Raw genomic sequence first — 23,690 nt, forward strand, 5'->3', positions numbered from 1 at the left:
CTATTTCAAAAAACTTTGCAAAGCACTTTTTTTTTTTTTTTTAAAAGGTAATTTTTCTGCAGAGTCAGATTTGATCAAACTTAGTTTTTTTTACATTGGAGTCTTGCATTTCATATTTTAGTAATTTTATTTAATTTTATTTTCTTTTACAGCACAAACTCAATGGGGAAATCGCTGCTTCTGAATCCCATTAAAACCTGACTCCAGCTCCAATCTGGTCTGTGATTTTTAGCTACTGTATAAACAGCATCATGATCTCTGTCTTTGTCTCTCACCCTTGTTGTGTGCCTCTAGTTGAGACAGGGAGTTGACGGCCACCTTGCACAGAGAGCAGTACAGCAGCTTCTTCGCCTTGTCCTCCTCAGATTCTGGGGTGGGGGTGAGGGGAGAGCCGTTGGGGACTCCTGCAGGGTCTGCTCGAGGGGTCCTGGCCCCGGCAGAGCCCCCCTGGGAGGGGAGAGAAGAGATGAGAGCGCCCCCTGGCACGGGCAAAGGCAACAGCGAGCAGGGAGGCAGCAGCATGGGGGATTCCGGAACTGGAGGCGGGGCAACTGGAACTGGAGGCGGAGCAGGGGTGGAGACTTTCATCTGTGGGAGGGGCTGATCATCTACAGAGGGAGACCAAACTGTGAGTATTTATTTCTATACAAAGTGCCTGCTGATTTAGACACTGCTGTTTTAGACCAGACAGAAGTGCATTTGAAACACATGCACAAGACTTCAGAATGTTTGTATTACCACTACGTGTAGATCAAATATTAGTTTATTCACTTTGTGACCACAGAGCCAGCACAGGTACATCTCAATAATGCAATCACTAATACAAAGAGAGACCCAAGAAGACCACCTGATAAAAACAATTACTATATACATCCAGAAATATATATATATATATATATATATATATATATATATATATATATATATATATATATATATATATATATATATATATATATATTTCTTCAGTATACACATACCTTTGTGTTTTATTTTATATTCAGAAGTGCCTGCTGCTTTAGACTAGACTGGGGGGGGGGTCTCTAGGGGTTGGGTGACTTTACTGTTAATGAATCAATGAACTACCTAAATCCATGCTTTTGAACTAAAGTTTTGCATCACCCTATAGAATGAACACATTTTGCTTCATGAAGTTGAATGCAACCTGCTGAATAATGTTACGTTAACATACTGAATGACACACCGCTTTGTAGTTTTTCCCCCCATACACTTCACTTAAAACTGACTTTTTGAAAAACGCGACGTTTTGAAATTGAACATGAAATACTGTACGGCTATTCTGGCTCCCGGTAGACAATTTGCAGTATCATTTTGTAGTTTTTTTTTATTTGTATTTGATTTGCATGACATGCAAAGCTTGCGGTCATCGCTGCTGTCCAGGCAGCTCTGAATGGTGGTTCTGTACGATGATGGTGGCTGCATTGCATACTCGGACTGCTGTCCAGGCAGCTCTGAATGGTGGTTCTGTGCGATGATGGTGGCTGCATTGCATACTCGGACTGCTGTCCAGGCAGCTCTGAATGATGGTGGCTGCACTGCATACTCGGACTGCTGTCCAGGCAGCTCTGAATGGTGGTTCTGTACGATGATGGTGGCTGCATTGCATACTCGGACTGCTGTCCAGGCAGCTCTGAATGGTGGTTCTGTACGATGATGGTGGCTGCATTGCATACTCGGACTGCTGTCCAGGCAGCTCTGAATGGTGGTTCTGTACGATGATGGTGGCTGCATTGCATTAGGGCAGCAGTGTGGAGTAGTGGTTAGGGCTCTGGACTCTTGACTGGAGGGTTGTGGGTTCAATCCCCAGTGGGGGACACTGCTGTTGTACCCTTGAGCAAGGTACTTTACCTAGATTGCTCCAGTAAAAACCCAACTGTATAAATGGGTAATTGTATGTAAAAATAATGTGATATCTGTATAATGTGAAATAATGTATAATGTGATATCTTGTAACAATTGTAAGTCGCCCTGGATAAGGGCGTCTGCTAAGAAATAAATAATAATAATAATAATAATAATAATACTCTGACTGCTGGCCCCTGTTGAAAAAGTGTCTCTGACTGTTATGATCCCAGCGCGTGAAGGGTTAAGTCAGATTTCAGGAACTGGACGCTGCTTCACCTCGTCAGCGGGGCTAATTAATCTTTAACGAGCTGTGAAGCTGTAGCGTACCCGGCTGTGCTGAAAGTTTAATGTGGTGCTCGTGAATTATACAGCATAGTGTCGCCTCAATAACGCTGAAGGCACTAGCATTAGAAACGCCTGTCTGCTTGACTCTGTTTCTTCAAGTTTCAATAACACTGATGAAGGCACTAGCATTAGAAACGCCTGTCTGCTTCACTCGGTTTCTTCTAGTTTCAGTAACACTGATGAAGGCGCTAGCATTAGAAACGCCTGTCTGCTTGACTCGGTTTCTTCTAGTTTCAGTAACCCTGATGAAGGCACTAGCATTAGAAACGCCTGTCTGCTTCACTCGGTTTCTTCTAGTTTCAGTAACACTGATGAAGGCGCTAGCATTAGAAACGCCTGTCTGCTTGACTCGGTTTCTTCTAGTTTCAGTAACACTGATGAAGGCGCTAGCATTAGAAACGCCTGTCTGCTTGACTCAGTTTCTTCTAGTTTCAGTAACACTGATGAAGGCACTAGCATTAGAAACGCCTGTCTGCTTGACTCGGTTTCTTCTAGTTTCAGTAACACTGATGAAGCCATAAAGTCCCATGTGATCCCTGGTTTTATGCTGTTGTGTTCGACACAAGATGCAAGAATAAATCAAATCGCTCTCCTGAAGTTTTTAGACGGATGTTTTTACAGCTGTTTTAAAAATGGAGCAGAGCAGAACTCCCATTGCAGAGTCCTTGTGTGAGCTGCAACTATACGACCATTGTGGAAAATTCAGACGTACCAAGAGTTAGACGAATACCTAAAACAGACTAAGAGCCCTAGACTAAACCTGAGTCAACACATTTTAGGGTTCCTTAAGCATTTACTAATGACAAGGCTTGCATTGAGGAGGGTTTTGTGGTGTGTGTGTTTTTAAAAAAAAAAAAAAATTTGCAATCGCTTTTGGTTACGGAGGTACAGTGTATTTTAAAATGGTTAAAGTATGATGCAATACAGACGATAACGAGGCCCTGTTTGGAGCAGATTGTAGAATGGAATAACCTCTTCAGACGTGTGTGTGTGTGTGTGTGTGTGTGTGTGTGTGTCTCCCTCCCTCTCTGTGGGGTGAAGGGATTCTAACAGATTTTGATCTGGCACCCTGCGTAGGCCTGTCCTCAGTTTAATTACTTTTTATTAAATCCAGATAAGCTTTGGTTTTCATGTTGTAATCGTTTTGGCGCCCCACATCCTTTCTCTTCTCCTCCTCATGCTTTTTTTCACTTTCTCTCCCTCAAATTTTTTCTTGTCCTTTTTTTTCTCTCTTTTCACAGCTCAAATTGAATTGTAAACTATTGCAGTACCAAAACCAGCCGCTAGAGGGAGCCACCGTGCGGGAGGGCGCATGTTGTTTTTATTAAAATGTTTATTCGTAAATACAAGGTGCGGCTCATTGACTAAGATCCTGTTGTGTTTCACGAGTGATCTCAAAACAGCACGTTGCTATGTGGTGTGAAAACCTGGAAGGAATTTTAAATAGCGCTGCCAAATAATTATATAAAGTGGGCACCTCGTCAACATCCTACCAGTCACGAAAAAATAATTTTAGAACTTGTGAACTCGGCACAAAACGTTCTGACTTTATCCGAAACCGCCTGTCCCCTTGCATGCCAGTGATGCTGCAGCAAGTATATTTCTGTGCAGTTCAGTTTAAACCACAGGCTTGATATGTAAAGGGTAAGACCTGTTTTATTTTAATAGTCCAAATCTGTGTTTTAACCTTTTTCCCTGCTGGGCTGTTTTGTGAAACCTGAGAAGCAGTATAGATCAGTGATCGGAAGACGACTCCCATTGCAAAGCATTTGGATCCATGTCTGGTTTTACTGTGAGTTTAAATCGGACACACCTGAGCTTGTTACCAATACACACTGGGGCTAATGAAGCTGCTATGCATTAGGAGTCCTTGTTTCCATCCCTGCAATTACATATCGGGAATGTTTTTGCTATTCGAAATCAAGCAGGAATAAAAATGCATAGACTTTTCTCGCGACAGCCTTCGAAAACAACACTGTGCACATAATCGTACATTAGTAATTAGAATGACCGCTGTGCAACAGGAGTCTCCATTTCCATCCCTGTAGACGGTACAAAGCCTCCTCCTTCTCGGATCTCTCCACCGCACAGCAGACTGTCATTCGAGCCCTGTGGACGTTAGCGTTCGTAACTGATCACTCCATTAGCTGGGCTAGTGTAAGGTGAGCTCTGCTGGGTTCTGCTTGACTCCCGTCTCTCTGAAGATGTCTGAGCAGGAAGCCAGCCATGTTCCCTAATTAATCTCTCAGTACAGCGCTCTCCCGTAATGGAACAGGGATGGGAATAAGACTCCCGTTGCACAGCAGTTTGATCCATTCCTGGCTTTTATTATGAGTTTAAGACACACCTGAGCTTGTTACCTAGACACACTGTGGCTAATCAAGCTCGTAGTAAAACCTGGAATGGGTGACACTGCTGTGCAAAAGGAGTCTTCTTCCCACCCTGGTTCCATCACTATATGAAAGCAGTGAGTTTGTAAAACTGTATACGCCAAAGAAACTGTAGTTTGGAAGCAGAGTAGAAATCGCACAAGTTCTGTTCATGTGCTTTGCATTGTACGATATGCAGTTTTTTTTTTTTTTTTTAATTTTATTTTTGCTGCGCTTTTGCCTCTTTTTAGGGCGTCTGTGTTATCCCACTTCTCTCTAATTTTAGCTTTAAGAGCCTCTGGCTTTGGGATCAGAAAGGCTGCATGAGGAGGAGGGGGGATAAACACAGTGAAATTACACAGCTGGAGTGTAGGCGTGGGCCAGCGTTGTCGAGTCTGTGCCCAGCGGCTCTGTGCGGCAGGCCAGAGATCCACGCTCGGCTTCACCACAGCTGCGGTCTGTACCGTGACAGACCCGCCCGTGTAACCGTGTACCATAATAAAAACACAGTGTAACACAGCACAGTGACAGCATGGTAAAGCATAGGGAAGCATTGTAAAGTACGGAGAGGTTGGGTAAAGCCTAGGGAAGCATTGTAAAGCACAGAGGTCTGGTAAAGCACATGGAAGCATTGTAAAGCACAGAGAGGCCTGGTAAAGCATAGGGAAGCATTGTAAAGCACAGAGAGGCCTGGTAAAGCATAGGGAAGCATTGTAAAGCACAGAGGTCTGGTAAAGCACATGGAAGCATTGTAAAGCACAGAGAGGTCTGGTAAAGCACAGAGAGGTCTGGTAAAGCATAGGGAAGCATTGTAAAGCACAGAGAGGTGTGGTAAAGCATAGGGAAGCACTGTAAAGCACAGAGAGGTCTGGTAAAGCATAGGGAAGCATTGTAAAGCACAGAGAGGTCTGGTAAAGCATATTAATGTCCTGAGCTGTCAAGATGGAGCTGAAAAGGTAAGTGTGTCTGACCGTATACAGAGTGTCTGAGATGGTGATAGAGGTAAGTGTGTCTGACCGTATACAGAGTGTCTGAGATGGTGATAAAGAGGTAAGCAGTGTTTAGAATGCTTTCCAAGATCTGGCCAAAAAGGTGAGTGTGGTTCAGAGTGCCGAGGGGCTCCTGAGGTCCTGATCGAGGTAAGTGATGTTTAGGGCAGAGCTGCTCTCGAGATGGAGCTGAAAAGGTAAGTGTGAGTGACGGCGTACAGAGTGGTTCCTGACGCGGTGATCAAGGTAGGGTTTGTTCAGTATGCCGAGGGGCTCCTGAGAGGCAGCTAAAAAGGTCAGTGATGTTTAGAGTGATGAGAGGCTCCCTAAATACAGCTAAAAAAGGTAAGTGTGACCAACAGTGGAGTGCGCGGCTCCGAGTGGACTGGCTGAATAGGTAAGTGACTCACTGAGGACACTGAGGAGCTCTCAAGATAGAGCCAACAAGGTAAGAGTGACTGGGTGCAGCAGCAGGGCTAGTGTGAGTTTGTAACTCCTGATGATCTCGATATCCACAGACTTGGCTGAAGTAGTTTTGAGTGGCACTCACCTGCTCTGCTAGCTTCACTCTCGTCCAGGTTGCTGGTGGGGGAGGGGGTGGAGGGAGGGGCGGGGGCAGGCAGGAGAAGGGGCTTGTCGTTCTCCCTGGGTCGGCTCTTGGAGGTCTCGATCCCTCTGACTCTGCGGGCGTGCCGGTTCCCTTTGTAATGAGCCTCTGCTTGGTTCTGCGAGAGAGAGAGAGGCACATACATAACCTGGATCATTGCAGCATTTGGCTTACTGTTTTTATGCAAGTTTTCATTTCTCACTTTTTCCAATCATGTTTAATGTAATAGCAAAGCAAACAGTAACTAAACACAAATACATTTCCAGGAAAGAGAACATAAATCCATATGAAATATGGAAGTCCTCGTGGTGAATGCTTGAATTTTTCCTTGTAGAAAAGTTCCCTGTTCCAGCAGAGGCTGGATAAAGTTTCCTTGAGGTTTTTACCCTTTCTCTGTTTAGTTTTTCAGGCTTTAGGTCTTTTATTTTAATAAAAAAAATGTAAATCAAACAGTAACTCTATACAAACCGGCACTCGTGGCATTAGAACTTGAGAGAATGTTTTTATAGGAAAGGGGGTAAAATAAACCGTGAAATGGATTCCCTGGTAAATCCCAGCTGGACTTCATAAAGTCCGGCAGCGAGATGGAGGCTGAAGTCCAAGCCTTGACAGGTCATGCTTTTAATGGATGAAGAGGAATGTGTCTAATCAGGGCTTTTTATTTTATTTTTTAAAAGATAGATGGAAACGCACAGGAGTGTAGTCGAGGGTAAACAGAGTTGACCGGCTTCTCATTTTGGGGAACAAAGCGTTCCCTCGCTTCTACTCTGCTGTGATCAGCAAACCCTGGCTCTGAAGAGAGTTAAAAGCAGAGGTGCAGTGAGCAACCCATTCAGGGATGGAGAGAAGACTCCCACTGCACAGCAGCGTGATCCGCTCCTGGGTTTGCTAGTATCAAAAAGGAGCAAGCAAAGCTCTTCAAAATGCAACCGGACTGCGCTTGTGATGTAATAAAGGTGTGCGGCTGCAGATGCGAGATCTTGATTTGATTTTAAATGGGTGTTTTTAATTGAGGCTGGCGCAATGCAATCGTTGCATCTTGAGCAGACTTCAACCTCGTCTGGGGAAAGAGCTGAGGTGAGCAGTGCAGAGTCTCGCTCTCGCTCTCGCTCTCTCAAGCTGTTGACAGAACTCATTGAGTTCATACTCCAAGGTGGCAGTTCTTTGGCTTCTGAGAAATCTCCTGGGCAGCTCTGTAATTAAATGGTGTTGAAAGACGTGGTACGCTTGTGACCCCACGTCCTCGGAGGAGGCACGCAGCTCTGACAGCCTGCTGCGCCCCCCCCATTTGAGATCAGGTGGACAATGGCATTTCTCTCTGCTCCAGCACAGCCTGCTGTATTTTTAATAAGCTGCAGGGGTAATGTTTCCTGAGCCCCAGCTTAGTCGGGCTGGTCCAGTAAGGAGAGGAGGCTTCTGAACTGGCAGGTGCCAGGCGGACTTAACCCTTGAGAGGCTGTGTGGTTGTGTGCGTGTATCATTGTAGGTGTTCAATAACAGCAAGCTATCTGGGTCACGTTTCTGAATGCGTACACCGATGTTTTTTTTTTTTTAGTTCAGTCTTGATTTTATTATACTGGAAACATATCAATTTTTGTATTAATCTTATTATCTTTGACCGTTTCTGGCACATTAGGCTAGGAGGGGTTTGGCTACATTTTAAAGGCGTGTTTTAAAAACTGAACTGCTTAGTGAAGATTTGCTACAGACAGAGGAACTCCTTTTTTTTTATATTTCAAAATCCTAACCGGCAGGAATTCCTTTTGCTTCTCTCAGTAATATTGAAATATCGTGTGTTCGTTCATTTCGTGCTCCGCTCACCTCCCGAGTTGAATCGTATCGGATTCGACAGGTTTTACTGTATCGCGGTGTCTAGGGCAATATTTTCAAAGCGTTTCAACTCCAGTCTTTTAACTCTAGTTCTATTTATTTATTTTTCAAAAGTGGTAAAACCCCTGTTTTTAATATTTTTGCAAAACTGTTACTGTATCTATTTCATGCAAGTTCTCTTAATTAACCGGGTTGGGGACGGAAAGGAGGAGGAGGAGATGTACACTGTAGTAATAACTTCCTTCTCGTGATAATATTCAAATGGTCTGATTTTGCCGCCCTGCTCACCTCTGAGTTGAATCGGATCTGACACACGTTGCAGGAGATCACTGCTCGCTTGGTTCTGATCAGCGGGGCTCCGAATGTGTGGTTCATGACGGCCTTCTGCACTGGGTCCATCTGGATGAGAGAGACAGGGAGGAGGGGAGGGGAGGGGAGGGGAGGGGAGGGGAGGGGAGGGGAGGGGAGACAACAGTCAGGAGAGGAGCCGGACTGGCAAGGTACCTCAAAGTGTGTCTGATCCACACTCGCTTGGGACCGGAGGCTAGTGTGCTGGATTGCACAGCTCTGGCCAAAAGCTGTTTTTTGCATCACTTCTATATAATGAACTAATTTTGCCTCAAGTCGAATGAAACCTGCTGAATAATGTTACGTTAACACATTGAATTCCATTGAGCTTTCCCATATACTTAACTAATAAATGTGACATTTCAAAATCTAACATGACATACTGTACTACTGTTATGGTAGACTTTTACAATCTCATTTTTGTAGTTTTCTTTGATTACATGATCAATAAAATAACTACATTTTATGTTGAATTTAATTTTTTTATAGAATTGTCTTTTAATCATAAAATTCTAGGTATTTGCAAACTGTCTGGCCATAGTTGTACAGGCACTGTAATCTAATACTGCACCCCAAATAAAATGATATTTGAACATGAATAAAAAAAATTCCCATTTCTATAGCGCCTTTCATCACAAAGATCCCAAAATGCTTCACACACAAAACAATTGAAGTCCAATACAGAATTTGATCAAACACACACATGATACAGGTTTGTTATAATTGTAAAATTTAGAACCACTAAGATAAAAAGCTAGTTTTGTGGAAATAGAACAAAAGTCTAAAACAAGCTGATTAGAATAGAGAGACTGATTTGTGTTCAGCTGAGCCCTGCAGCATGTTTTAAAATTGCACCGCCTCCAATGTGGAAATCAGGATTTTACAACACCGCAGGGGAACGGGCAAATGACGCGATGTGGATTTTCAGTTTTATTGAAAAAATGTTTTGTAGTTGATGTATGCACGGGTAACCAAGGGATTTCAACAATTACTGCGTGCACAGCTGCAAGAGGAGTGTGGGAACTGTACTGACCCTAGCTGGAGCTCTGCCCACACAGAGAAACTAAGCCAGCAGAAACCAGGAATAGCTTCACACACACACGGTTAGATATATACAAGACAGGTGTTTTGAGATTCACTCAAGACACACCAGCGCAGCGTCCGATGCCCTCCCAGAGATTAGGCAACTAGTTACTGTTTAATATGTGAATAACTAGCAGCCTCGTTGGATCTAATCATGACCAAGCTGTAAAAGCGTGACTCTTTGATTACTGGAACCCATAAATGAAACTTGCTCAATTCTGCAACAAGACTTTCAAATCCTGCCGGATTCTAGAACAGACAGGCGGGTTCCGGATTGCTGAGGGGAACACCCCATTCATTTCAGTAGGGATTTGGGCGGAACCCCAAAAAATGATACAGAATATCAGTTTTTATAACGGGGTAGGATTAGACTGGTTTTACTGTATCACAGGGTCTAGGGCAAAGTTTTTACTGCAGTCTTTTAAGAGGCAAAACCTCCTGTTTTTTATTTTTACAACACCACTGGGACCAAACCACTGCATTACTGGTAGAATATTTCATTCAGATGTTCGGTGGCCGCTTCTAATCAAATAGAGAGCGAGTTTCGTTCTCCTGCTCTCTGCTGCGTCGGACACCTGCCATGCAAAGAACTGAAGAGAATGAAACCCTCTCAACTTGATTACAGGCAGCCTCTGAACACAAACACATTATAAGTCAATAAATCTAAAGGGGGGGGGGGACAAAGATGACAAGCTGATCTCCACACATTTGAATCTGTTAACGTAGAACCTCTTGTGGTTTTTAAACGTTGTAGTCTTTGTCATTTTACATTGCGAGTGTGAGATCTACTCTCTCAGCGACGTTACAAGTGTAGCTGCTGCTTTATACAAATCGCAGATAGAGAAAAATCACCACGTGATTTCTATCCTTTCCAATTATTCTATTGATGTAAATTAGATTCAGCTTTTATAATAAATAATTCCGTAACATGCAAAAACTAATTTCATACTTTGACAAAAGTATTTGGGTAACCAACATATTTTGTATGAAACACATTCGTTGCTAATTACAGTTATGATTTGAAAACCATCACCTGAATTCTAGAATGAATAAATACACACATAACCAAGTGCTGAAAAATAGGACATTTGTGATTTCAAAAAAGCAACACAAACGGTTAAAACTAGAGAGTACAGCACCGATCTCTGAATGGCAGCGACACAACTAAACGAAAAAGGAGAAACTACCAGAAAAATGACAGAGAACAGGAACTACTGCAACTAGCTCCAGGTGTGGAAGACCAAGAGAGATCTGGAAGAATCGTTTGAGCAGCCCGGCAAAATCCTCTGATTACTGCAAAAGATTGGACACAAGAATTGAGAGAAGATGGTCAAGAAATTCACGAGCAAACGACGATACCTTAAGATGAATGTCCATGGACGAAAAACATGCTACAAACCTTTGTTTAAGACAATACACCAAAGAAAGCGATTTGAAGTTTTCCATTGAATGCTTGAAGATACCTGATTTTCTATGGTCGGACGAATCCAAAATATAATTTTTTCACGAGGAAAGCAACTATGTTTGGAGGAAGAGAGGAGAAAAATTTAAAAGTAGTTCATCACGCCCAATGTTCAACATGGTGGAGGTTGTGTGATGGGATGGGCTTGTTTTTCTTCCTCAAGCACTGGGAACCTTCTGTATTGTAGAAGGATCAATGAATGCTGCAAAATGAGACATTCTGAACTCTCATTTGTTACCCAGTGCTAGAAGGCTTATTGGACAGGGTTTGTATTCCAGCAGGATAATGACCCGAAGCATTCTGCGAAGTCTACAAAGGAATTTTTGAAAAAAAAGGGAAAATTAGTTATGGACTGGCCATCCCAGACCCCAGACTTGAATCCCATCGAGATGTTGTGGATTGACTTGAAGGCTGCTGTTGTAAACAGGAAACCAGTGTCAATTTTTGCAGGACTCCAAGCTGTAAAAATATCTCCGGAAAGATGCCAGGAACTGGTTTCAAAATCCCCAAAAAAAGACTGCAAGCTGTAAAGGAAGCAAAGGCTTTGCTCACAAAACACTAATGCAAGGGCGCCCAAAAACGTTTGGCAAAGTATGAAATTTAGTTTTCATGTTTTTAATTTGATGCATGTTATGTAATTGTTTTATTTTATAAAAGCTGAATCTCTCTACTTTTTTTTTCAATATAACATTTAGAAATTATAGAAATCACTTTCTTTTGGTTCCTCTTTTTTTTTTTTTTTTTTTAAAACTCTGCCTAAATACTTGTCTGTGATTTTGCAGTTTCCAATGTGGATAAGATTTATAAGGTGCACTGGAAAACAATGCAGGCGTAAAACACTTTAGTTCCTTGGGAGAAATCAAATCTGGGCTGTTTTTGCGGTGAATGGATCTGCAGACTGCCTTGGTTCTAGTCATGGAAGTTCAGTGCAGCTGGGCAGGGTATCACCAATCTTAACCCATTAAGTGCCATTGTCCTCATTTTAAAGACTTTTTTGTAAACCTTTTTTTTTAGCATTTTAACTCCTGCGTCAACTGGTTTTTATTTTCTCTAAGCCTATTATGATAACTTGTTCCAATTTTGTTAAGTGAAGTCTAAATGTAACTGAATTCTGCAAATCTAGCCCCTCCAATGCTTCCATGATGCCTCTTTTTTTATATAAAATAAGAAACTGAAGCCTAAATGCTACTTTTTGTTTCCTACCTGTAGTGATGGTTAAAGTGGCTCCATTTTCTATGTGTTGCGCTTCATCGCTGGCGTGTAATTTCACTGCTCTGATTACAGCAGGACGTCTAACCTGACTGTCCTCAAAATAGGACTCGGCAACTTGTAGCCAAAACGAAGGATTAAAAAAATAACAATCCTCTGAACCTCCCTCCTTTAGAGATTCCCACACACTCGGCACTAAAACAAACCGTTTCTAAGGTTTACATTAGGTTGTCTGTCTGTCCTCTGTTTCTCTCTCTCTCTCTCCTCTCTCCTCTCCCCTCTCTCTCTCTCTCTCTCTCGCCAGTTTCCCTTGCTAAGCTCATCACGTCACATTCAAAAACATTCCCTGAATTTTTTTTTCCCTGATCTCTTTTCCCCAGAGCTCCCTTTTAGAGCAGAGCCAAGTGACTCCATCTGTATGTCGGACAGTGTGGTGGATTGGATTTCTTTATTGTGTTTGACAATTATTTATTTCTTAGCAGTCTGGATGGGGGATGGGGGATGGGGGGGGGGGGGGTTAAATCACCATATTCTGCAGCTACATCATCATAATACTCAAACATACCATAAGTGACCTGAAATATGTTAGTGGTTCAGTTCTAGTTTTGTAAAATTGAACAGATGTTTTGTCTTAAAGTAGAAGTTCTTTGAAGACTGGAGTTAGGCTTTGTTTGTGTGTGTCAATAAGAAATGCATTGTTTGACATGATTTGTTTACTCAATGTATCTTTTTTTTTCATAAGCCATTATTAATGCAAACACTAAACACCTGCAAAAATAAATTTTCCTGCAGATTTGGACTGACTAATGCCTGCCGTCAGCTTTTATTGGAGTAAATTTGTACACTAATGCTCATCACACTTTATATCTCATTGCACTGCAATGTTTGAGACTCTTCTGCTATGCTTTGACTGCTTACTCTAAAATAGTTCTGTATCTTTTAAGAGCTGCGTTTTGAACACTTAATTCCTCACTGCTTTCCAATCCTTTAGCATTTAACAATACTGCCTTACTGCACTCTGCTTGTCTGCGGTTCCCTGTTAAGTATTGTACTGCCCAATGCTTCAACATGCTTTTACAATGCTTACTAATGATTTACCATGCTTCCATGTATTTGGGAAAAAAACACTACAAGCAACACGTTCCATTTAGACAGACACTGTACCTTGTCCAATCAGTCCTGACCCTCTCTCCCTGCCTGCAGTGTCGCTGGTTCAGATCCGCTGTGCAGTCCTGACCCTCTCTCCCTGCCTGCAGTGTCGCTGGTTCAGATCCGCTGTGCAGTCCTGACCCTCTCTCCCTGCCTGCAGTGTCGCTGGTTCAGATCCGCTGTGCAGTCCTGACCCTCTCTCCCTGCCTGCAGTGTCGCTGGTTCAGATCCGCTGTGCAGTCCTGACCCTCTCTCCCTGCCTGCAGTGTCGCTGGTTCAGATCCGCTGTGCAGTCCTGACCCTCTCTCCCTGCCTGCAGTGTCGCTGGTTCAGCAGGGTTTTCAAAGCCCTGCACTCAGCCTTTTGCCTCTCGGGTGTGGGGTGTCACTGCCAGGGTGTCCCACAATCCAAACCCACAAAACACACCAGTCCCATTCGCTGTACCTCCCTGGAGCACAGACTGACGGAGCCCTGGCGGGGGGGGTGCAGCGGTGCCAGTCCCAAACAGGAATGAGGAGCAAGTGCAGGACAGTGTACAAGGCTGTAGGATAGCTCCCCTTCGATCTCCCTCCTCCTCTTCCTCTCTTTTACGCCCCTTCTCGCCTACACACCATTTCTTGCCTGCATGTCGTTCTCCAAAAATAAATTAACGTTTTCTTTCTCTTCTCTCTCCTGCTTCCTTTCTTGTCTTCAGTCCATTTCTTGTGCTCGCTCTCTCTCTGTAACTGTGCACTCTCTGTCGTTGACGTCTCCCCCGCCCCTCTCTTTGCAGTTAGCTGTGAGCTAAGACTGAACAATTTTCAAATTCCCCCAGTCCGTGCTGTGAACAATCTTCAAATTCTCTCTCCCTCTCTCCTGTCTAAACATGCCTTATCTGTCCCCTCCTCTGTCTCGCAGTGAATGATATCTGTTTTTGCTTGACCCACGCAGGAACTAACAGTGAGAACGTGCCAGATTCACACAATACTTTTATTTAAGAATGTTTTTAGGTTTTGGTTCTTGTGCATTTTTATTAAAACTCGAGTTGGGACCAGCGTCTACATACATGATTTTTTTGCCTACAAGAAATATTTGCTCTGGGAGTTACACCCCCAGTGGCAGTTTCATTAAAAAGGTGAATTTGCAGAAAAGAACGTGTCTATTGCCACTGTCTCATTTTAACCACGTGCCTCGAATCATCTTGAGCAAATGACCCTAATATTAGCAGAACAACTGGCCCTGCATCAGACTCCAAACACACAGAGGAGCTTCTGCAAATGCAACCCCTATGCGAGTTCCATTTAAAAGTGAAACGGATTCCACTGTAAATGATTTCATTTCTGGACGTCCCATCTTTACAGGACCGTTTCCGTTTTTGATCTAATCCTCCACGATATCCTTTAAAATAACTTGCAGGTTCAAGCTTGCTGGAGAAGCTCTAAAATATTTCACACTTGATCTTCATGTTGCTCCCAGGACTTCCTCGGACGCACACATTTTATTTTCATTTCTCTCAGCAGGACGTTGGAATTTTTAAGATTCCATCTCCTGAGGGTTACATTTTGCAGACAAACAATTTCTCCTCGCATCTGACTGGAGACCATTGCAATTTGAACAGTCCAACCCCAAACCTCGCCCTCAAACCGCTCTGCTGTAATCCTTGCTTTTCAGACTGGCACTGAAACCTCACGCTCACAAAAACAAGAGAACACAATGATTTATTTGGACTCCTGTGGTTTTTATTTCACAGCCGCACGCTATCCCAAATGGATCAAATGGTGCTACACTCACTGGAGTTTCACAGACCCGGATTAGCGCAAATCTGACAGCGGGAGGTTAGTGCTAATCTGAGGGGGGGAGTGTGTGTGAAACTGTTTTTGTTTAGGTTCCTCTCTTTCCTTATCTCCACAGATTCTGGATCCTAAACTCTAACCCAACATGTTGCATACCAACAGCTCCACCTGCTGGTCAGACTGTGGGAACGGCACTCTTCAGACACAATTACAGGGTGAGTTTTTTATACTTTTAAAAATATATTTTACCCCCAAACAGCTCTTTCCTCCTCCCCCCCCGCAACATCAGACTTCAGGGAAGGTGGAAACTAAAATTTATCAGACCTGCTCTGCACTTGGTGAGTATAGCCCCCCCTTTTTTTTTTTTTTTTTTTTTAATTATTTTTTTTTTTAATTTTTTTTTTTTAGCTAGGGGGAGGGGTTTAGTTAGAATTCTTAGCTAGGGGGAGGAGTTTAGTTAGAATTCTTAGCTAGGGGGAGGGGTTTAGTTAGAATTCTTAGCTAGGGGAGGGGTTTATTTAAAGTAGGAGGGGTTTGGCTAGGAACCAGCCAATGGCAGGTTAGGGGGGTGTGGTCCATCTAGAATGTGGGCGGGGTCTGGCTAGGAACCAGCCAATGGCAGGTTAGGGGTGTGGTCTGGCTAGAATGGGGGTGGGGTTTGGCTAGGAACCAGCCAATGGCAGGCTAGGGGTGTGGTCTGGCTAGAATGGGGGTGGGGTTTGGCTAGGAACCAGCCAATGGCAGGCTAGGGGTGTGGTCTGGCTAGAATGGGGGTGGGGTTTGGCTAGGAACCAGCCAATGGCAGGTTAGGGGTGTGGTCTGGCTAGAATGGGGGTGGGGTTTGGCTAGGAACCAGCCAATGGCCGGCTAGGGGTGTGGTCTGGCTAGAATGGGGGTGGGGTTTGGCTAGGAACTAGCCAATGGCAGGTTAGGGGTGTGGTCTGGCTAGAATGGGGGTGGGGTTTGGCTAGGAACCAGCCAATGGCAGGCTAGGGGTGTGGTCTGGCTAGAATGGGGGTGGGGTTTGGCTAGGAACCAGCCAATGGCAGGCTAGGGGTGTGGTTTGGCTACAATGGGGCGGGGTTTGGCTAGGAACCAGCCAATGGCAAGGCTAGGGGGTGTGGTCTGGCTAGCATGGGGCGGGGTTTGGCTAGGAACCAGCCAATGGCAGGTTAGGAGGTGTGATCTGGCTACAATGGGGGCGGGGTTTGGCTAGGAACCAGCCAATGGCAGGCTAGGGGGTGTGATCTGGCTAGAATGGGGCGGGGTTTGGCTAAAACCAGCCAATGGCAGGTTAGGGGGCATGGCACAGGTAGAATAGGGGTTGGATTTTGTTGAAACCAGCCAATGGCAGGTTAGAAGGGGGTGTGGCATAGCTAGAACTAGAGGTGTGGCTTGCTTAGAATAGGGTGGGGGTTTAGTTTGAACTAGCAAATGACTTGTTAGGGGTGTGGTTTGGCTGGAACAAGCCAATGGCTGTTGGGGGGTGTGGTAAAGCTAGAACTGGTGATTGACAGGGCAGGGGTGTGGCTTATCCGGAAAGAGCGAATGGCAGAGTTAGGGGGCGGGGTTCCGCTCGAATGGAGGTTGGGTTTAATATGAACTAGGCAATGGCTGGTCAGGGGTGTGGTTGTTAGAACTGGTGACTCCCTGGTTGGGGGCGGGATTTAGCTAGAACTAGCGAATGGCTGGTTAGGAGTGGGGTTTGGTTTCGCAGTTCCTGTTTGGTGTAGAAATGGATTGAAGGAATGCTGTGCCACCAATAGCGCTTCATTTATTGTTAAGTTTATTGTTAAGCACTAAGTTGTCAGTGTATTCCTCGCTCTTTTTAGTCTCTGCTTTTTAAAATGCTAAATGGTTTATCACTTTTGTTTTTTCTAATTTATTTACAAGTACTTCTTACAAGTATTCTGTTTTTCATTTTTTAGTAACTAAACATTAACTGTTTGTATTCTATTTAATCTTACTTGATATTTTTTTGACTACGTTTTGGTTTGTCTTTTTATTTAATTCATATTGACCAAGTTAGATTTTAATTATTTTTAAAAATATATTTATATCCTTTTTAAATAAATATACCAGTTTTTTTTGTATTTTTATTTACTTATTTATTTGTATATAATATCGTTCGGTGTGTGTGGAGCTGGCTGGTACAGTAGCGGGGTCGGGGTGTGTGTGTGTGTGTGTGTGTGTGTGTGTGTGTGTGTGTGTGTGTGTGTGTGTGTGTGGAGCTGGCTGGTACAGTAGCGGGGTCGGGGTGTGTGTGTGTGTGTGTGTGTGTGTGTGGAGCTGGCTGGTACAGTAGCGGGGTCGGGGTGTGTGTGTGTGTGTGTGTGTGTGTGTGTGTGTGGAGCTGGATGGTACAGTAGCGGGGTCGGGGTGTGTGTGTGTGTGTGGAGCTGGCTGGTACAGTAGCGGGGTCGGTGTGTGTGTGTGTGTGTGTGTGTGTGTGTGTGTGTGTGTGTGTGTGTGTGTGTGTGTGGAGCTGGCTGGTACAGTAGCGGGGTCGGGGTGTGTGTGTGTGTGTGTGTGTGTGGAGCTGGCTGGTACAGTAGCGGGGTCGGTGTGTGTGTGTGTGTGTGTGTGTGTGTGTGTGTGTGTGTGTGTGTGTGTGGAGCTGGCTGGTACAGTAGCGGGGTCGGGGTGTGTGTGTGTGTGTGTGTGTGTGTGTGTGTGTGTGTGTGTGTGTGTGTGTGTGTGGAGCTGGCTGGTACAGTAGCGGGGTCGGTGTGTGTGTGTGGAGCTGGCTGGTACAGTAGCGGGGTCGGGGTGTGTGTGTGGAGCTGGCTGGTACAGTAGCGGGGTCGGGGTGTGTGTGTGTGTGGAGCTGGCTGGTACAGTAGCAGGGTCGGGGTGTGTGTGTGGAGCTGGCTGGTACAGTAGCAGGGTCGGGGTGTGTGTGTGTGTGTGGAGCTGGCTGGTACAGTAGCGGGTTCAGGGTGTGTGTGTGGAGCTGGCTGGTACAGTAGCGGGGTCGGGGTGTGTGTGTGTGTGGAGCTGGCTGGTACAGTAGCAGGGTCGGGGTGTGTGTGGAGCTGGCTGGTACAGTAGCGGGTTCAGGGTGTGTGTGTGTGTGGAGCTGGCTGGTACAGTAGCGGGTTCAGGGTGTGTGTGTGGAGCTGGCTGGTACAGTAGCGGGGTCGGGGTGTGTGTGTGTGTGGAGCTGGCTGGTACAGTAGCAGGGTCGGGGTGTGTGTGGAGCTGGCTGGTACAGTAGCGGGTTCAGGGTGTGTGTGTGTGTGGAGCTGGCTGGTACAGTAGCGGGTTCGGTGTGTGTGTGGAGCTGGCTGGTACAGTAGCGGGTTCGGTGTGTGTGTGGAGCTGGCTGGTACAGTAGTGGGGTCGGTGTGTGTGTGGAGCTGGCTGGTACAGTAGCGGGTTCGGGGGGGGTGTGGAGCTGGCTGGTACAGTAGCGGGTTCAGGGTGTGTGTGTGTGTGGAGCTGGCTGGTACAGTAGCGGGTTCGGGGGGGGTGTGGAGCTGGCTGGTACAGTAGCGGGTTCAGGGTGTGTGTGTGTGTGGAGCTGGCTGGTACAGTAGCGGGTTCGGGTGTGTGTGTGTGGAGCTGGCTGGTACAGTAGCGGGTTCAGGGTGTGTGTGTGGAGCTGGCTGGTACAGTAGCGGGTTCGGGTGTGTGTGTGTGGAGCTGGCTGGTACAGTAGCGGGTTCGGGTGTGTGTGTGTGTGGAGCTGGCTGGTACAGTAGCGGGTTCGGTGTGTGTGTGTGGAGCTGGCTGGTACAGTAGCGGGTTCGGTGTGTGTGTGTGTGGAGCTGGCTGGTACAGTAGCGGGTTCGGGGTCAGTAAGAGACTCACTGTGCTGAAGTTGTGGAACAGTCCCATGCTGGGTTGGGTCTCCATTGGGAACTGAAGGAAGGGCTTCAAGTCCAGGTGAGGCTGCATCATTGTGGGGGTCCGCAGGAAGGTGGGCACGGCCCCCGAGCGACTGATACTGCCTGGAGAGAGAGAGAGAGATGGGGGTGAGTGCAATGTTTTATACCATTGCTTCAGCAAGTAATTCAAATCAGTCTCTTAGTTTCACCATGGATAACACTGATGAAGGCATTTAGAAACGCCTGTCTGCTTGACCTCGGATTCTCGTTCGTTTTTTCATGACAATCGTAAATCTGCAAACTCTATCACAAGTCTGCGTAACTCCAAATCAGGACTGTCACGGCTGCACCCTGCTGACAATGCTGTGGCGGGTGGTCCTAATTCAGTCCGGCCCCGGTCTCATCTCTGTCTGGCAGAGTGATTCCAGTCTGAACTGCTGCAGAGATCGGAATAATCCTGAAAGGAGGGTCTGATCCGCCTCAACTGAACCTGCTTCCTGTCCTCCTAATCCCAGCTAACTGCGCCATTCAATTCAAGCTACGGTACGGTAAAGCTTTGCAGATGTGACCCGGTGTATCCAGCATCAGACAACTTTGTCATATTTTGAAGCTGCTGAGATTTTGATATGTATATATATTTTTTAAAACCACATCTCAATTTGCAAGCGCACTTTAATTTAAATCCAATGACACACAGAAGGACGGGGAGGGTTTGCACGCTGCCCCAGGTCGATGCGAAGCTTGATCTGAGGAGAGTCAAACAGCCAGAGAGAACTGCAGTACTACATTAGACCTCAGGGTGGTGCTGTCCGTTAGGTAAAAAAGTAAAAAAATCATTGAAGATGCTCCGAGAGACTTCAAAGCAAAAAAAATGTTTTCTTGCATTTAACGTTTATTTTAGTGTTTTACCCCAAGTCTATTGTGTGCGTGTGTAAAACACTTCAGTGTTAAACGATTTGAACCCTTGCTACCGCTGTTCATCAGTTCATGCAGGGACATCTGTCTTCACCGGTTTCTTTCAGAGACGCACGACTGCAAACACCGGACCGCACTGCAGCGCAATACAGAAAACTGACCGCCGGTGAAACGCATCGCGCCGAGAGTTCAAGAGAGGGTAACGAGAGGCGGTTTTTTGGTTTTATATGAACATCTCCCAAGTTCAGTAACGCGAACGCCCCTCGGAGCGTCTCGGTACAGCGTGTGCACACGGGCACTCCCCTGCGCGGGCTTGTCATCAATCTCAAGAGCGCAAAGTGAATTTATAACTGCTTGTGTACAGCACTGCTCTTTCCATCCGGCTCAAGAAAATAGAATTGATTGATTGATTGATTGATATCAATGATTAAAATGTTGTATGTACCTACATTAGTTTTTTTTTCTCCTTTTAGTACACAGTGTTTTCCTTTTTCAAATTTCAAAATGTGCGTGTGCTTTTTAGTTGCCCATATTGCAGTCTTGCAAAATGATCGATTCACACACACACACACACACACACACACACAGTCCAACTGCCTCCCTGCCTCCTTGACAACTGCTATACAACCCACCTCCCAATGATATGTCCTTGGCATTTAAAAATCCTCCCTGAATCAAGGTGAGGGAGGGAGGGGGTCCTATTGCTGGAAGCAGACCCCCCCCCCCCAGCAGGGTTTTTCCAGTCATGTGATTTCCACAGTGCTGCAATGTGGTTTTACTGCAACGCGAGCTTTCACCGAGTCGAACACGCCTGCACCCCGGCCCTGTGCCCTCGGACGTGGCCCCGAATCCCTAATGAGAGCCCCCCCCCCCCCCCCCCCGTCCCGCCCCCCTGACTGACGCAGGTGACAGCCACGCTGCTCTGTTACTGCTGCAGCAATCCCATGTCAAAAGCGATTCACATGCTGTGAACGGACACGCGCTGTAATGGAAATACTTGCCCCCCGTTGCTTTGTACAAGGCTGCAGCATTGCCGTCGGTCCTCATGTATTTCAGATATCGTTTCTGCCTCAGCTTGTTCTTTTTGCGTGATCGATAGTCTCTTATAAATTCTGTTATACGAAATGTGTGTGTTTGTTTGGTTTTTTTTTGCATTTCATGCAGGGTTTGCTCAGAGTAGCTGGTTGATCTCAAAACTGTTGTGTTCCGTCCTGCGGACGAGACGTGAAACACACGAGGTCCTGTTGGAGGTGACTCTGCAGCAGCCGTTGTGATGCGCAGCTCACACTCTTGTCTCTGCCAGTCGCTAAATGACTAATTAATAAATGATTTAAAGATGACAGATAAACTGTGCTGAATGCTCCGTCTTCTGAGGTGCTGACAATAGCCGTAGTGTGAATACCACAGTTAACGACACAGTTTTAAAATGCCTGTCTGAAATCTTGGAGCGGTTTTTTGTTTGGCACCCACTTAACTTGGGGTGGGGGGGTAGGAGGGTCAGCCAAAGGTCAAACTGCCTGTCCAGAAAACACAGCCAGTTAAGAGAAACCTTTTGACCTACACAAGCTGTGTAACAATACAACATGAAATGTAAATGGTTCTGTATGGACAGACCGCTGATTCTTTCCCCCCCAGCAGTAGCAGAGGGAGGGGGTGTTGTAGTTTAAAATAAAAAACGCCAAGAGGATGACATTTCTTCACACCAGCGGCTGTTTGGAAAGTATTACCACCCCCCCCCCCCCTTTTCCCAATCCTATAAAAATTCCCAACGTTCCGGGGGCTTAGTCCATTTGCAATGTAATCCCCCCCAGCCAGCCTCTCGTGTCCATCACCGGGGAACGTCGATGATAAATTTATTACAGCTGCCCTCCCTCCCCCCAGGGACCTGCTCAAAATTCCTCACTCTATCCGAAAATGAAAAAAAAAAAACGACTTGCATTACTTGATTACCACGATCCCTAACGAGGCATGCAAGGTTCTCTGCAGTACAGCGTGGTCATGCCAGCATGGGGCGCAGCACAGCGAGGCTCTGCCCAGCACACAGCGGGCAACGCCAGTGTAAGACGCTGGATCACAAACCGGTTGATTTTTACCCTGGGTCCCTATCTAGGTTTACTGTGTTCTATAGAGTTGTTAAACAAGCATAGAATCTACACTGACTGACAGACCTAAAATTAGTCACTTGAGTTATGTACACCCCCACACTAACACTGTGTGTAGATGATTTATTGTGCTATAGGGCACGGAGGCAATGCTGCACAAACCTCTCTCAGAATACATTTGGTTTCCCCCCTGCTGACACACGTATTAAAACGTTAGAACTGAACTTTATATATTAACTCTGTCCTTACAAAGATACCACCAAATGCCCCCCCCCCCCCCCGCACTGCCTCTGTGCCCCCCCTCACTGTCTACTTCACTCTTTCTTCTAGTTTCAATAACACCGATGAAGGCAAAAATGTATGAATGAGCTCCCCTCCCCCCTCCCCCCTCTCCCCTCGGCCAGCAGGTTGAAAAGCTGTGTACTTAATATAAATAATTCTAAAGTCCTTTAAGCGTTTAACTGCCAGCGCTGCTCAGAAGGGATTTATTTTTTTCCAAAAATAGCTTTTTTGACATTTTTTTTTTTCTCTCTCTCTCGAAAGCTAAGCTGATCCTGTTGTGATTTGGAGCCGGTTTCTACTGGAACGCTGACTGATTTAGAATTTCTTTCTTTCTTTCTTTTTCTATTCTATTCCCTGTAAGCCATTCGGATGGAGCCTGTGCTATCAGAAAAACCAGGGGGATGCAATCTGTTTCCTTTAATGCGCAGAGAATCTGGAGAAATGAATTTTTTTTTTTCTTTTCAACTGTACGCTGTGTTTGAAACTGCTGCAAGGGTACATTCTTGATCTGTGTTTTGCAAACCTATTGAGTGAGTAAAAAACAACTCTCCTGCACACCATGCGGGCCGTGCCTTTACCAGGGGAGACACGCGGGGGGACCCCTGCGCTCCCCTGACTGTGTGACTCCCCCCTGCACCCCACGCGGCCGTGCCTTTACCAGGGGAGACCCTCGGGGGACCCCTGCGCTCCCCTGACTGTGTGACTCCCCCCTGCACCCCATGCGGCCGTGCCTTTACCAGGGGAGACCCTCGGGGGACCCCTGCGCTCCCCTGACTGTGTGACTCCCCCCTGCACCCCACGCGGCCGTGCCTTTACCAGGGGAGACCCTCGGGGACCCCTGCGCTCCCCTGACTGTGTGACTCCCCCCTGCACCCCACGCGGCCGTGCCTTTTACCAGGGGAGACCCTCGGGGGACCCCTGCGCTCCCCTGACTGTGTGACTCCCCCCTGCACCCCACGCGGCCGTGCCTTTACCAGGGTCTCCTCTCTCTCTCTCTCTCATTTCCATGTTTTGTTTGTTTTTTGGTTTTGCATCTGTCAGGAAAGTGTTTCATCTCTTTTTCACTCTGTTTTTTTAATGCTAATGTTTGGGGGAGGGGAAACCCACCTGGATCAATAAAAGCTTAATAGCTTATTGGATTTCATATGGATCAGTATGAGAACTACAGAGCGCACACACACACAGCAGGCTGCTCAAGATGAACACTTTCCATTCACCAGATCATCCCCCTCCATTGAAAATGAACTCGCACAAACACCTTACCTTTCTGTAATGTCCGTCTCAATCAACAGGGGGCCGTTCCTGTTCCTGAAACGCATGCAGATTCCAAACACAAGGGCAGCCACGCCGACCTCTCAGAATCGAGCACAGACAGCGGGACAGGAACGACGTGAAGGGAAGCTGGGCAAAAGCTTTCGAACGGACGGTAGGACGCGCTTCTAATACAGAGAGTTCTACATGCAGCAGGGGAGGTTATATTAGGATGCCGAATTCCACTGGCTTCCCAGTTAATCAGATGGGATGGCTTAACG

The 23,690-nt window shown here is 45.9% G+C and overlaps 1 protein-coding gene and 1 long non-coding RNA gene across 3 annotated transcripts in view; one reads left to right on the forward strand and one right to left on the reverse strand.

The window, feature by feature from the left end:
- LOC131720867 (uncharacterized) overlaps positions 1-281 on the forward strand; it is a 12,564-nt gene extending 12,283 nt beyond the window's left edge. For both annotated transcript variants that reach the window (XR_009319746.1, XR_009319747.1), the window contains exon 3: positions 153-281. This is a non-coding gene — a long non-coding RNA (uncharacterized LOC131720867). The remainder of the gene's footprint in view (positions 1-152) is intronic.
- LOC117401119 (zinc finger protein 385A) overlaps positions 1-18,982 on the reverse strand; it is a gene marked incomplete at its 5' end in the record, with an annotated part of 24,112 nt that extends 5,130 nt beyond the window's left edge. Inside the window, 4 exon segments of the mRNA XM_059013119.1 lie at positions 276-608; positions 6,120-6,294; positions 8,295-8,405; positions 18,843-18,982. Coding sequence (XP_058869102.1) covers positions 276-608; positions 6,120-6,294; positions 8,295-8,405; positions 18,843-18,982 — 759 coding nt within the window.
- Positions 18,983-23,690: the final 4,708 nt, after the last annotated feature.

Source organism: Acipenser ruthenus, chromosome 45 (genome assembly GCF_902713425.1).
Source record: "Acipenser ruthenus chromosome 45, fAciRut3.2 maternal haplotype, whole genome shotgun sequence".
NCBI classification, from domain to species: domain Eukaryota; kingdom Metazoa; phylum Chordata; class Actinopteri; order Acipenseriformes; family Acipenseridae; genus Acipenser; species Acipenser ruthenus.